This window comes from Thermobia domestica, unplaced genomic scaffold, assembly GCF_964235325.1.
Source record: "Thermobia domestica unplaced genomic scaffold, izTheDome1.hap1.1 HAP1_SCAFFOLD_1166, whole genome shotgun sequence".
NCBI lineage: Eukaryota > Metazoa > Arthropoda > Insecta > Zygentoma > Lepismatidae > Thermobia > Thermobia domestica.
In genome coordinates, this window is record NW_027656876.1 from 4,096 (window position 1) to 20,485 (window position 16,390).

The window sequence follows — 16,390 nt, forward strand, 5'->3', positions numbered from 1 at the left end:
AAATTGCTTTCAGTTTGTTTGATGTAACTAGACATGAATGTAGTTATATGCAAAACAAATTGGATTAAGTACTACTTTTCTGACACATGTTACCCAGCCTGCCATCTGTCATTCAATTCCAATCTTCTTTAGTATTCTCATCAACATATCCTATAAATACTTCACTCAGTTTCATCAGTAAAGTCTTTGTAAAGTCGTTTTGTGTTAGCTGTGATGGTGACGAAATCCAGCTCTCTTGGAAATAAGATAGTGCGTTGAGGAACAGCCTATGAGTTAATAATAGGTTCTCATAGCCTATACTATGAGAGTTGCATGATGATCTGTACACCCTTCAATTGCACCCAGTAGTGGTACGGAGTCCACATTGATAGTAGGCTCTGTCTTGTATAAACTCGGTATTGCGTAAAATTGGAGGCAAAACAATTTATTTTAATCTCAAAATCTTTTTTATAAATAAATAAGCACTACATACATTTACTTTTCTCTTTTCTCTAATCATTTCTCTAATTAACACTCCTTTCATAAACTATTCTGTGATTTGTCATCGTTCTTACAAATAATTTCTTACTCAATAGTAGCTAAAATTTAGAATTGCATGTGATGTTCTCTACTTTAGACTTATCGAAGAACGTGTTTGTGTATTACAGAGACCCATACCTTGAAAAATAATGAAGCGAATGACAAGAAGGGAGATGAAGATGATAGTGATGACGAGGATACCGATGATAATAAGGATTTAGATGCACTGTCTAGTGTTGCGCCCTGGGTTGACAAGGTTCTCGAAGATGATGATTTCGATTCTTTGTTAGAGACAGAAGAAGATGGCCTTAGAAAACTGGATAAGAAACGTCGCAGAAAACCCAAAGAATCCTTAAGCACTGAAGAACAGAAAGAGTCACATAGTGATGAAAATGAGGAATCTCGCACAGAAGAAAACATATCGGAAGATGATGAAGAAGAAAAACTAGACGAAGCAGAAAGAAATTCAGATGAAGAAAGTCAAGAAGAAGAAGATGATGATGATGATGAAGAAGAAGAAAGAGATAGACGGAAGACTAGAAAGAAACTCAAAATCAAATCGAAAAGAAAGAGCCCTGAAGTAAGTGTAAATATTGATTTGAGTGAGGAAGAAGAGGAACAAGACAAGAAAAAATTGGCTCTCACAAGACGAAGATCATTTCCACAAGTTTGTAGATGTGAGAACACAACCTGCAAGTGCTGTGTTAACTTCTTGCTGCAAGGACTCGTCTTAAAGAAAACAAGTATGTACCTTTTTCCTCAGATATTTCTCTCATAATTTAATGGTATTTTGTCCTAAAAGAAGTGTGGCAAATACAGTATATGTCAATGGTGGTTTCTGGGCTCAATGGTTCATGGGCCGAAAACCAACCATATCGATTACGGAAAACTAATTGTTGAGAGCTGTACAAGCATCACGTGGAGAGATTGGTGGAAGTTTGTAGTCACCGTAGACGAGGCGAGTACTTATCTGACTGATTGTGGAAAAGTTGGAATAGCGATATCATACCAAAAAAAAAAAAGCCTTGAAAGGAGTCTTGAAAAAATTGAACGCGTTATAATAATTCAGATTCCACATTAAGCTGTAGGTTTACCAGACATCAATACTTGGTCTTGAAAGTATTATTATGAGGGTAGCAAGTAAATTTTAATGATTGTTTCTAAACTTTTGTAAGAATTTGAAGAAAAAAGATAATAGAAATCCACAATGGTAGTAAATAACACATAGAATATGTAAATTTTCATTTTTTTTTAATTATTTCTATTGTACATGGACTAACTAATTATTCAATATTATATTTCAGACTGCTTCCAAGTTACATTCGACTACGAGGCACATAAAGTACATATTGAGTTATCAGTAAACAATGTGACCTTATTAAGTAAAAGTGCTTCAGGTAAGAATGTATCGTATTTAATTTAAAACCCTGATCTTTCATTTCTATACAAAATGCAATAACCAATTTGCTAGAACCTAATAGTAATTTCAATATAGATCATTCGTAAAAAATTGATAAAAGAGAAAGTACTTATTGTAACTATTTTGGAATATCACTTTCTAATAATAGGAAGGTTGACATAAATTATTTTTTAATTATTGGTTATATGGTTAGCGAAGCGCCTTCGACGCTGGAGACTCCAATGGAAGCATATATGTTCCGGATCTCACATTAAACTGAGTCAAAAATATATGGGCAACCTTTATTTTAAAATCTGAGAAAAAAATGTAAGCTCTGTTAATGGAAAGTGGTAGTAGAGAGGACTCCCACGTAGATGATGACTATGGCCGCTATTTTAAATGTAAGTTCAAAATTTTAAATAGGAAAGTAGTTCATGTAGCATATCAAGAAAAATCGGGATAAGCTCAGGAATCCAAAGATGTAATTGGTTCTTTCATATTTTGTACGATTTACACGTTACAAACAATGAAAATTTGAAAATCACGTCTAACGGCAGGTAACAACACATATTTGATGTATGATGGCCATCCTGCCTGATGGTGTGTCCACTTCGACTGCACTCACAAGAGAATTTACGTTAAAATGTGGTCACACGAATTTTGAAGTAAGCCCTAATCCTTAAGCAAGATATTTACAAATAACTCCTATATCTTTAAATTACATCACATATTCCTGAATTATATAATTACTTACATCTCTATTGCAACGATAATATTTGTGTAATGTTCGTGTATATCCCGCTCTAGGGCAAAAGTGTTTTAACTTTACATGAACTAAAAGAAGAAGAAAAAGAAAAGGAAATCTCTTTTAAAAGTTGTATAGATTGATATTGATTGGTTGGTTAAATATATAATGTTTGTATGTTGATTGGGTTCGTTGTTATGGCAACGAACGTTTACTAAGGAATGGTTTGTTCAATATAATTATGACGACATATTATAAGGAAGCAAATAAGTTTGCTGCCGTGTATGGAACAAACAAATACAATATATTGAACATTTAAGTGACATCAGCTAATGTGTTCTCATTTATATAGTGAATAGTAGATATTAATAATCACATAACTGAAATTAAATGAACTATGTGGATTAATATTTGTGTCGTTATAGGGTGAGTTCGCCAATAGTCGACCGCCATCCAATAATCGACCATTTTTGCTTACTATTGTTTATATAAAATATATCTAATGGTCTTTTGGAGCGGAAAGTGATTCACGATAAAGCTTGCATCATATACCACCAATGACAATCATTGTTTCCCTTTCCCTTGGCCAGCTGGTCGTCTTTCACCGATAAATTTCGACGTATCTGTAGAATTACGACTCAGGTGCACAGTTTAAGACAGCGTGTAATGGGAATCTTGTGCACCTGTTGTTTTTCGCTTTTCTGAGGATATAGATAGTACGTGAGGTAAAAAATGTTTTTGTTACATAACTAAGTTATCCTAGAAGCTGTACAGTATAATTTGTCAATAACCGGAAAGTATTAAATGAAAAAATACATGTTAAAATGTGGTCGGAATTTGGCATTTTTTCTTTCCCATACAAACCAATTGTCGACCAAGGGTGGTCGATTATTGGATTATTTCTTAGTGCGCCAAATTGCTTCAAATTATTTCCTGTTTGGTATTAAGGTCTGTTTTTCAACATGTATGTATAAAATTTTTGATTTCGTGACTTATTCTAAAAATCGACCGCCTGTTTCTCGTGTTGGTCAACTATTGGAATATTTCTTGCCACCTGTCGACCGCACTGTTTCATAGCATGTTTCGCGTTTTGCTGACTGGAATTTGTTCAGTAACTTAGTTGAAAGTTTCTTTTTCTGACGATCTACTATTTCAATGTAAAACCAAGTTTTTTTTTTTTTACACGAGAATAAGAAGCCCTCCTCGCTGGTCTAATGGGTATCACCCGTGCCTTTGGTGCTCCGGGTTCAATTCGAAGCGGGAGAGCATAGAACGAATTAAAGCGGTTCGAATATTACTATAAACTGTAGATCCATGTCTCTACATAGTCTCGCTCCTAAGAAGGGACGTTAAACCATAATAAACAAAGAAACAAGCAAACAAACGAGAACAAGAAGGGTTTCCTGTACGTCTACCACGTCTCCCTGAATGAGAGAAATAATAATAATTTCTTGGAGGCAGGTACCAGACACGTTGTCCAGTGCCTAGCCTGCTGGATTACGATTTGGAAATGGAGAAATTTGCTGGTTGAAACCCCTTCTGACGGTTTCTTAGGGGTTTTGTCAGTTATACCAGGCGCATGTCATGATGTTATCTACATAATAGGCTCTGGCCGACACCTTTCCTCATCCTTCTCCCTCCCCTATCCCGTCCTGTGCCACAAATGCTTAAAGGACATAAATAAATTCAACAAAATTCAAGTAAGTGTTAACGTATGCTGCTTTGTAATAAAGTCCTGGGTTCAATTTTCCATGGGAATACAATTGGTTCGGAGCTCACGTTAAACTCTAGGTCTCACGTCCTTGGGACGTCATTATCATCCGATTAATGGCAATAAAAATATCGATTCTCTCGGCTCAGGTTTTTTCAGGTCAGAACCTGCTTTCGGGAAGAACACTGAAATATTAAGATGATCGATATTGAAAAACAACTTTTGTTGATATATTCTTGACTACTACTGCTTTATAATATAGCAATGCATTTTGTTGTTAGAAATATAGCGAAGCATTTTAAATTTTGTGTATTTTTGACAGATAGCATGGCTCCGGGATATAAAAGAAAATTTTTCCGCTATTCGGAATTCGATATGCAGTGCGCTTTAGAAGCTGTAAGAACAAAACAACTTTCAGTTATGTTTGCTCCAACAACAGAATCAGAGGCCTTTAATTATTCTGAGAAAGGAAGCGTCTATTCCAGAATTTGTGCCATCAAATGAGAAAAAAGGAAACACATAAACTACACTGAATGAAACTGAACCTATGAAGGATATTCGGCAAGATATTTATTCTTCCAAAGACCCTCCTACTGAAGCTTTGCTTTCTATACCAGAAGCACAGCAAGAAAAAATGGACATTGAAAGCGATGTTGTTACTGGACCAAGTGAATCAAGTCAGAAGAATATCACAACAACACCTAAAACTATTAGACCCATATATATAATGCCAACTTTCAAAAAGCATCTGTTTTGGCCTAAGAGTCCAGTCAAAAAGCCTAAGAAGAAGGTAGAGAAGATACCGTTTGCAATTAGCTCAGAAGAATATCGCCGCGCACTGACTGCAAAACAAGAAAAACAGAAAAAAACTAGAGGAGGAAAAGAAACGCAAAAGGGATGAAAGAACAGCAAAAAAGAGCAACAAACAGAAAAATCTAAAGAAACGATCGAAGAAGACGACCACTGCTGTTATAGAAGAACATCACAATGAAGAAAATGTAATTGACTACGGCAATGGAGCCATGTGTGCAGGATGTAGAATGATGATAAACGATTTTGCTTTGGAAAGTGAGGATAAACCAGTGGGTTGCGGTCAATGTGATAAATGGTTCCATCTTCGATGTACCGATTTATCTGGCTATGCATGGGAAGAACTTACAGATAAGCTGTTCCTGTGCTCAGATTGTACCATATAAATGATTTGAATAAACAATCAGGAATTTACTGTTATTATATGAAAAGATAACTCAAGTAACCCAAAAGAGAAACCTAACACGGGAGAGAAACCTTATCATATATGAGACGATAACTCGACGTGCTGAAGTAACAAAGGAGAGAAATCTTATCATATATGAGAAGATAACTCGATGTGCTCAAGTAACGCAGGAAATAAACCTTATCATATATGAGAAGATAACTCGATGTGCTTAAGTAACAAAGGAGAGAAACCGTATCATATATGAGAAGATAACTCGATGTGCTCAAGTAACAAAGGAGAGAAACGGTATCATATATGAGAAGATAACTCGATGTGCTTAAGTAACAAAGGAGAGAAACCGTATCATATATGAGAAGATAACTCGATGTGCTCAAGTAACAAAGGAGAGAAACGGTATCATATATGAGAAGATAACTCGATGTGCTCAAGTAACATAGGAGAGAAGCCTTATCACATATGAGAAGATAACTCGATGTGCTCAAGTGACACAGGAGAGAAACCTAACACCGGAGAGAAACATATTTCACACAGGAGAAAAGTGAACACTTAGGATTTTCTAAATTATTAGAGACTCGTACTTTGTTTAGGATTTGTAAAACCGTAATATAAGTGATAAGATAACGTGTGCATATAACGCAGGAGAGAAGTCTTGTTTCACGTGGAAGTTCTATTTAATATTCAAATCCATTATTCCAAATAGAGTAGCTATGTATCAAATCCTAATAGCATGATTCTTTCCTTTATAATCACTAAGGAGAAAACCTTAATGAAAATTAAATAAAATCTATATAATCGTTTTGTCAAGTTCAAATCTCGCGAATAATACTATTTCGAAATATCACCTAAGGCAATCAATTACTTCTACGTGATAGAAACAATAGAAATTGCGCGCGGTCGACTAATAGCATGAATGTGGTCGACTACTGAGCGATGATGGTCGACAATTGGGAATTTTGATGAGTTTTCGTAAAATGTATTTTTATATCACTGCAAAATTTTAAAAGTGTGCAGTTAACACACGGCATGGTAGAAAAGAACCCAAATAAAACAAATAATTCACTTTTGCCAAATCCTATGAAATCATCACGCTTTATAAATGCTTAGAAGTAAGATTTTTTTTTTCAGCGGTCGACTATTGGCGAACTCACCCTACTATTTATCATTTATCATGTATTAATCTCCACTAATTTACTACTGTACATTATAATTAATTATATACTAGTACCTCTTAATATTTAAACGTACATATCGTTACATATTACGTAATAGTATCAAACACAATTCATTTTTCAGTTGTTTTTTCCATTTACTTATGAATTACATTTTAGCAAGTGCACATTGAATATACATATTCAATATTCAACAATATTCTTTTCTACTTCAGTCCACGTACTAACATATCACTTACTAAGTTTCAAGTTTGTGACTTCGAATAGGAAACAGATTTAAACTACATAATTTATTTTCCCTTTTCATAGCTTAACCATCTATCAGATGTTAAGTGTGTTTAACTTTTAATGTTCAAATATTTAAACTCGAAGATTGTTTAGTTATTACGTTAGTATGAAAGTTTATATTTGAAGATTATATAAATTTAGGCATATACTAGAGTAACTATGAAGTTGAGCAAGGGAAAATGATCTGGCTACTTTCGAGAAATTTATAGATAGTATTAGATAACTACAACCAATTTGACTAGGTTTATTACTAGATCGCCATATTTCGACCAGAAAAATTAGTTTTATCAGAGGAACTAATTCGGAACAAGCTGATTTTTTTTACACATGTTTAGTTCAGGCTTAGAGACAGTAGGGAAAAACTCCATTGACGTCACTGTGGGGAATAGTTGTAAAGAAGTTTTAGGTTTCTGAATATTTTTAATGTTTTAGCTCAACCACGAAATCAAGAAAAATGTGAAATCTGTTAATGAGACATGGTCGTAAACGGATAGTGAAACTTGTAGAGTACATGATGCCCATGGTCACATCTTAAATGCAAGTTCAAAATTTGAAATTAGAAGGGGGCATGTCGCATATCAACTAACACTGATGTAAGCTCTGAAATCTAATTATGTAATTTTTTTTAATATATTTTCTATGGTTTGCACGTTACGAACACTGAAAGTTTGAAAACTTTGATTGTTACTGACATAATATCTAATTGTTGCCAGTGATCTAAGATGCCGCTGACGACGGAACAGAAGATAGAAATGATCGTAATATTCGGAGAACACAGTTCCAAATGCATTTTTCTTTTTTTCTTTTCTCGGGATCCGGGGTTTTTGGGGTATTTTTTAGACTTTCAGTCAAGCAGCTACTGCATCGTCACTGTTTATCCTAGGATCATGGTTTATACCTCTTCAGAATGGAGCTGACTTTCAAATGGTACCACTTACATGCTCATACCATATACCAGGAGAGGGGAAAATGATGTCAAAGAGAAAATTTCACACTTTGGGGCCCTCTGGAACGCCCTGTGTGAACGTAGAGATCTCAAAAAAATCTGATAAATACTACTTGGCATACTGAATGTGTGTGCCAAATTTCAAGTTTCTATCTTGAATACTAAGGGCGGGAGAAATTTTATCAAGAATTCCCACAATGCCCCAAATTACCGCAAAGCACCATGATCTCAGGTAAAAAATTTCCTGAGACATCTCTATTTACCCTAGGACTATTATCCGCCAATCATTCTCTTCAGAGTAGAACTGCTTTTCAGGAGGTAGCATTCACATGTCTCCATCATGTATCTAAGGCGGAAAAATCCCGAAGAAAGGGATTTTTTGGTTTACATATCCCTTTTTTCAAATTTAGCCCCTCTGGACCCCCCTGTTTTAACGAAGAGATCTGGAAAAAATCTGATTACGGTAATACTACTAGGTGGGCTGAATGTTTATGCACAATTTCAATCTTCTAGGTGCAAAAGTAAGCCTGCCAAAAAAATATATACCGACAATGTCCCATATTCCCGTATACAGAAGTATATTTTGATAAAAATTCCCTGACACATCTCTAATTACCCGAGGGCATGTTTCGCCCATCATTCTCTTCAGAATAGAACTGCCTTTCAGATGGTATGACTCACGTGTCTCCATCATGTATCTAAGGCGGGAAAATCACGAAAAAAGGGATTTTTGGTCTAAATATCCCTTTTATCAATCTTTAGCCCCTCTGGACCCCACTGTTTTAACGAAGAGATCTGGAAAAAATCTGATTAATACTACTAGGTGGGCTGAATGTTTATGCACAATTTCAATCTTCTAGGTGCAAAAGTAAGCCCGCCAAAAAAATATATAACGACAATGTCCCATATTCCCGTATACAGAAGGATATTTTGTAAAAATTCCCTGAGACTTCCCTAATTACCCTAGGATCATGGTTTGCACATCATTTTCTTCAGAATAGAACTGCCTTTCAGGCGGTGTCATTCACATGTCTCCACCATGTATCTAAAGCGGGAAAATCCCGAAGAAAGGGATTTTTAATAAAAATATCCCCTTTTTTTAACTTTTTGCCCCTCTGGATCTCCTCCTGTTTTAACGCAGAAATCTGAAAAAAAATCTGGTAAATACTACTCGGTGGACTGAATGTGCAAAACTTCAATCTTCTACGTGCAAAAATAAGCCCGGCAAAAAATAATGAACACAGGCTTAATAAAAGAAAATATATATTTTAGAATTATGACGTCATCACTTCCTATGTCTCGACGCAGGAAGGTGTGAAACCCTAATTAAGGTCTTCTACAATGCCTCTGGACTTGAAAAACAAAAAACAAGGGGACGAAAAAGCTCAAATAGGAGAGTTATAACGCAATGTACCATGAAACACCCGTATGGTACAAATTGTACCACCGGATCCCCAAAGGGTTAAAGCTGGTTTGAAATATTTCATTTAAAAGGTTCTGGTGACCAGATTCGAGCTATTTATTGACTCAATTTGCATACAGAAAGGTTAATATTGTTTACAAATATCAATTTTTAGAAAACTTATGGCAAACTTTATGTCAAGTATCATGTAGTTCTCAATAACATATATTATTGACAGGTTGTAGTAATTTGCTTGCTTGAAGACTGAAGGAGTCAAGAGTATGTTCTTTCAATTAATTAGGGTTCCAGCTTATCAGGAATGCTCACAAAGTGTAAAATGGGTTTTTAATATTCCAAAACGGATTTAGATAGCCTATTCGAAGTATGACATATTCCAAAGTTGTGGTAGATAATGGACATAAATAAGGAAATACTGGTGTTATTTGAGAATCGTAAACCCAGGCAATGATAAAATTTTAAAAATAATTCAAATACCTTCAAATGTAGTATTTAAATTATCTATAAGAAATTTTATTAACATTATACATACTGTATATACTATCCGAAAACATTATCATCAATACTAATAGTAATACAGTGCTACCAACTCGGTATTAACTTTTTTTTTACGTAGTGATGTACGTACATAAGATGATTGCATAATAGTGAACAAAAATATATCTCCAATAGATAGAAGTGTTTTAAACTTTAAGAGTTTTAGTATAATGGTTTCTCACGAATGTAATTGCAAAGATAACCATCCTGACCACAGGTAAAAAAAAATGTGCATATTGACTTGATAGTGTTGTCAGAATATAAAATAAACTTTCAATAATTTGTGAAGAGTATTCCGAATGTTTTCCAGGAATATTTTCCAAACTAACACAACACATTGTACATATCAAAATATTTCAAACACCTACAAAAGAACACAACATTGAATTAAACAAAATAATCATCAAAGGGTCATATCAGGGGAAGAGAGTGACGTGAAAATCACTAATTTGAATTCTGTTTGCCAATTCTTGGTGGGTTAAGGATTGTGTATCGAGACCCATGCGGAAGGTGGGGACTCGAATCTTCAGTTATGTGAAGGACATTGTTGTGGATAAGACTCCAATTACTGAAGTTAATTAAAATGAACCACGCACTGGGGGAGTCGCTTCATGACTTCTAGGTTCAAACTGCCATTGATAGTCTGACATTCTGTAACAAATTCGGAGCAGATGAGACCCTTGGCATCAAATAAGGCAATCAACATGAACTTGACTCATAGCTGCTGAATGTTAACCTTAATTAATTGTCTTTTCTGAATTTACCCAAGCATACGATTGTCGTTTGGTAAAAGGAAGGTACGTGAAACCGTATTGAATTCCTGGTTTCGAGCAAATCTGGCTTTCGGAATAATTGTTTTGAGGAAATATGAGGAAGAATCCACCATCATGACGAAGATTTTGCAACTTTGCACTTGTTGTCCCTTCTGTTTAACGTTCAGATATGTGGTACACAGTTTGTGGCAATTGCTTTTCCCCAATCTTAATGAATTATATGTCTAATGGTCTCCTTATTGATGGCGAGGATATTACTAATTTCCTGGAAACTCAGGTTGTAATGTACCGCTTAAAATGTCGCCACTACAAACATGATTTTATCACCACTTTGTAATTATTTCGATTTGTTATATTTTGATGTTCAATAGTCTTATTTCTCGTCCTTGTTAACAACTTCGCTTTGTTTTATACATTGTTCCATATTCTGCGTTGTTTAACATTTTGTGTTGGATATGTCGCAAAGGAGTTAATGATATAGACATCTTTCTGTGCCATATAAAGAGTAGCTAAAAGAAAAAAACACAAAAATTATATTGTACCAAAAAATATATAAGAACAAGTTTACATTGCATGTGCAGTATTTAAAACTTATTGATTTCTATAAAATATTTGAGTATTATTGTTAATAATACATATTTAAAACTTTATAAACAAGATAAAATTAATATTGATTAGTGGTTTATCATTTGATTTGATGATTGCCGGTATCAAAACTATTCAGTTGTAAGCTGTTCGGAACCGGATATACTAGTAATATCTTTCAGTCTATGTTTAGGTAAATTTGTTCTTTTACCTGACTGCATACTTTCATGGCAAGGAACTATTCACTCCCATCGTTTTTGATATCAGCTAACGACATCTAAGGCAGCCTAATCTGAAAGAGAAAAAATGGAATTAATGATATTAATTAATTATGTGTGAATATAAATATATATCATAATGGAACTCATTAAATGAAGTGTATATATATATATATATATATATATATATATAATTAACAGTGCTGTATATAAATAGAATCAAATTAAATTACTTTTGGATAAGTAAATGTTAAGTATTATGGAATGATACTCATAATATTAACAACTAATATTTATCTATGGCTACAGTTCTATTGTTAAACATTACCTAAGGTTCATTTAAATGAAAAAGGAGGAAAGTAAACATAACTACAAAACCCTAGTCTATAACTAATCAAAATATTTACCTGAAAATCACCTAAGAAAGTATTTTTTTTCATCACCACCGTGCTTGTTCTACCTAGGTAGACAATTCTTCATACTTAGAAGCATTCTGTAACAACCCATGGGTTTTCGTGGCTGTTTTTTTCCAATTTTACATAAAACTTCATTTCATTCGCCTTCACGTGTTTGAAACATACTGTACTAGACCGAGACCGACCTACTTAACGCCACTGCTGACCTGCTCCTGTTGCAACTTCTTCGTCATTCAACAAACATATGCACTTGTTTTGCTGCTGTCATTTCTGTGACAGCCTGTTTCCTCTGCTTGAAAAATATTCAATTCGGGAACTTTAGTGACTCATTTAGTATACATTTATGAAATATGTGTGTGTCTGCGTGGTGCGTAAGATGAAGCAAGTGCGTCTCTAACTACAGGTTTAATAACTTCTTTATACTTCTGTTTTTTATAATGTTTCATTTCTGTTTATTGTTATATGTAAACCTTAAAATATCAGAACTGCTGCATCTAATGTACACACGTATAATACTTTGTACTCACCTTCTATTTTTAGCCGATAAGACTCCTGAATTTTGTACGGCTGTTTTGAACATAACAGAAGTGTGTCTTCACATCTACAAATTGGAGATCAACGAGAAACACCAAAAAGCTGAAGGATGTTTGCATGTGGACTTTCTAAGAGTTGGTAGGCTTAAGCGTAGAGTTTACTTTGGTTGCATTAAGGTCGATCATCTACTCTCCAATGTACGCAGAGAAAGGAATCCAGTAGCTCACGAAACTTTGGATCATCCCAAGCAGCGATGGATTTACTGATAGCATAATGTTTTATGTATTTATTACAAGTTATTAAATAAGTTGATTTTGTACGTAACTAACCTCCATACAGCTATCAACACAGTTAGATTGCACATTTTCTGTAAAATATGAAACAATTTGTATAATATTACAAAGCTTTGAAAAAATAAAAATTCCTTGTATAATTTTAATTAAAACGATTAACTTCAAACACAATCAGAAAGTTGTATATCTTAAAAACAAGAAATAGACAATAAAGTAAGAGCTAGAAAATTACGATGTAAATACAATATATATACCACTTAAATTCATAGCTGCGTGTTACTTTACAAAAGCATAAAACGTTGTAAAATACAGTTTCCTGTAAAACATGAACAATGCTATACAAGACGTGTTCATATATATACATACCTAGGTATATATATACTGAAACTTGTATAAAACGGACATAGATGAACAAGTTTCCACTTTATACAAGTTTAATTTCTCTAATAGAACAAATAAAAACCTTTTTTGTACTTTACATTTGTATATCATTTGAGACTTCACCAAGGTACAATCATTCAAGTTAAAACTCTGCTGCACACACGTATACTATTTTTCATATTATTTCTCAGAACGAAAACGCACTTAAAACATCACATTGTCATTTTCATTAAATTTTTGCTTCAACAATCTTCACTTTTTCTTCTAACGTAAGATCCACATGATTTTCACTCATCTTTGGTAGAAACACTAAGAAAGTATGACACATTGACACTTAACACAAAATCTCAAATAATGAAATTGTCTTATAGTCGAACGTTTGCAAGAAACAGATTATAAGAAAGATTAATCTCTAGTAAATATAGAAATCAATCACTTTATTTGTGAGATCTCATCCAATGGTGGCTCTTATGGGAACCACATCGTTACAAATTACAATTTTATAACAAAAGCTAGTGGATGAAATCTGTCCTAATTTCCTAATTCTTGGGCTTATCCTTGTATACAACAATTAGTAATTATATAAGTTTACTCCCCTAATATTGTATTTTTTTATCAATGTGACTTCCCTCACAAACTACTATTGGCAACATCATTCACAAAGTTTTCCTGAAACAAGTGCACGAGAATATTATAAGAATTGAACGTAGATGCATGAGAAGTACTATATGAAAGCTACGATTAATTTATTTGATAGTCCTGTCTGTTTCACACGGACGACATGTTAATTGAGAATAGCAGTTTTGTTTATCTTCCGTCATGGAGGACGGCAGCGTTGTATAAAGCAGAGAAGAAAAACTGGAAGCTAGTTAACTAGTAATGATTTGACATCACTGAGAAAGTCCATTTGGTTGTTTACTAATCTTAAATGTTTCTTGTAAAAGAAAAAGTACAAGGATCAAAACAAGAGCACAATTGAAATAACCAAAATATTAAAGAAGCAAAATATAAATATAATACTCAATAATGGAGTTACTTTTAGGAATTTTAAAAAAATGTAGATGTTGTAAGCAACAAATCACATTTGCATTATCTCCATGATAGATAAGTTTCCTTTTATTCAACTTTTGTTATATATATTAATCGTACACTCATATTAATCGGGTATACCAAAGTATTACAGTAATTAAGTGTTACCGTACACAGTGAACTTGTATGATTTTTCCTACTTCGGTAAAAAGCCGAAATTCATTGATTTTTAAGCTAATTCTTATTAACAGATTGACTACTACACTGGAAGAAAATATTTTTTTCTGTAGGGCGCGGTGTTTTATTAAGCAAATAAATAGTAAATAAAGAGTAAATAGTAGTAAAGAGTAAAAGTAAAAAGAGTAAAGAGTAAAAGTAAAGAGTAAAGAGTAAAAAGAGTAAAGAGTACGAGTAATAAGTAAATAAGAAAGCTTTTGATTACTCTTTCTTATGAGGAGATTTGTATTACTTGCAATACATGGTGGTGAAGTGAGCGGGATATCCTGGAAGTCAGGGAATTTGAAATTTCCGGAAGTTCTGCTACTAATCAGGGAGATTTCAAGCTTCCGAAAACATAATGCTGTTGTGTAATAGCGTGGACATTTTTTTATCATAATTTTTCGTTATCTCATCCTTGCAGTATCAAACATGTTATTTCAGAAACAATTTTCTACTGCACCTTTAGTCTGTCATTTAGAACAGACAGTAGTTGACGGAATAATAAAAACAAAAATTTATGTGGAAAGAAAGTTCTGTTAACGTTTGATTCAACAGAGAAAGGAACGCAGATATTGTAAAATATTTTACAATACATTATTGAGTACGTACACTCATGTCCAAAATTATTGTTGCATTCCTATAAATATGTTGTAGGATATAACTTGATAACGAATTCGCCCGGTATTTCTTACAATGTTAGTATGTGTATAATCGGCAAAAACTTGTGTGTGGCAAATTTCATGTTAAGAGAACATAAATAAGAACAATAAAACGAAAATAAAACTTTTTTGTCCATTTAGCAACATTTTGTTTTACTCATTCTAAATTTCGTATTTATAATTCATTTCCTATGAAATTTAGCACAAATATACATTTCCCGATTATACACATAGTATCAGTATTAGAAGTACCCTGCAAAATCATTATCAAATTATATTTTTACAAGAAGACAGTTATAGATATGCGACAATCATTTTGGACATGAGAGTATTTTTTGTAATAATGAATATGTACTTATTATAATAGTTGAGGTCATAATGAAAAGAAAATTGTTATATTTGAATGAACAGAGGAAGGGACGTAAATTTGTAAAATCTTTTTCAATGCGGTTTTTTATTATTTTACTCGAAATTTCTTCAAAGTTTATTAAAATACTTACCAACATATCCTCATTTTATTGTCCTAACAAACCAATATAATGTTGTTAGTGAAGAAGTTTAGATTAATCGAGCTCCTGGGCCTTCAGTATTTCATGTCACGCCCCCCCCCCCCCTTTACGAAATCCTGGCTAAACGAACCAACATATGTTCCAGTAAAATAGTTTAGAATGATCGAGCCCCTGGTGTAATGACCACAGTATTTCATGTCACAGACACCCCCCCTCACGAAATCCTGGCTACGTGCCTGATCCACATCAAGTGAAATCGGCTGAATTTGTCTCATTTCTGCGAAAACGTGAAACTTCAAATTTACTAGCCCATAACCCTGAAACCAAAGATCTACATATCATATTTCATATGCGTACTAAGTTTATCAAAACTTATCATCATGCCAAATTTGATCTAGATCGGATGAGTGAGGTTGAATTTGCAGAAAGTAACAACATTTTCCAAATGACAAGAAACAAACAACCCAGTATCTTGTCTGGCTATAACAAAAATTAATTGTTAAAATATCTATAGAGAGTTCCATTATCGTAATATATACAGGATAATCTATTACATAGCTCTATCTCATAACAAAGTTGGTAATCTATTTATTGTGGAACTTATTATTCGTAATGACTCACGAGCTTGCTCAATTAACTGTGTTCATAATCACTCAAACGCTTTAATAATAAGTACAAGGTTTTGGTATGAACAACTGCGATCTGTGTAAAAGGAATTTAATATCGAATTTGTCACACCAAACTTGATCTTCCGAATATTCACGTTTCAAATGAAGATGGAACAGATTTACCACTCAGATAGATAAATAGCAGATCGTGTT

At 33.6% G+C, this 16,390-nt stretch overlaps 1 protein-coding gene across 1 annotated transcript; it reads left to right on the forward strand.

Moving 5' to 3' along the window:
* Positions 1 to 647: 647 nt before the first annotated feature.
* On the forward strand, positions 648 to 13,000 carry LOC145677652 (uncharacterized; the record flags this gene model as incomplete). Its single annotated transcript, XM_081748084.1, is given in 3 exon segments — positions 648 to 1,262; positions 1,824 to 1,916; positions 12,486 to 13,000. Coding segments are annotated over 3 exon segments (968 nt in total), but the record flags the coding sequence as incomplete, so codon positions are not given.
* Positions 13,001 to 16,390: the final 3,390 nt, after the last annotated feature.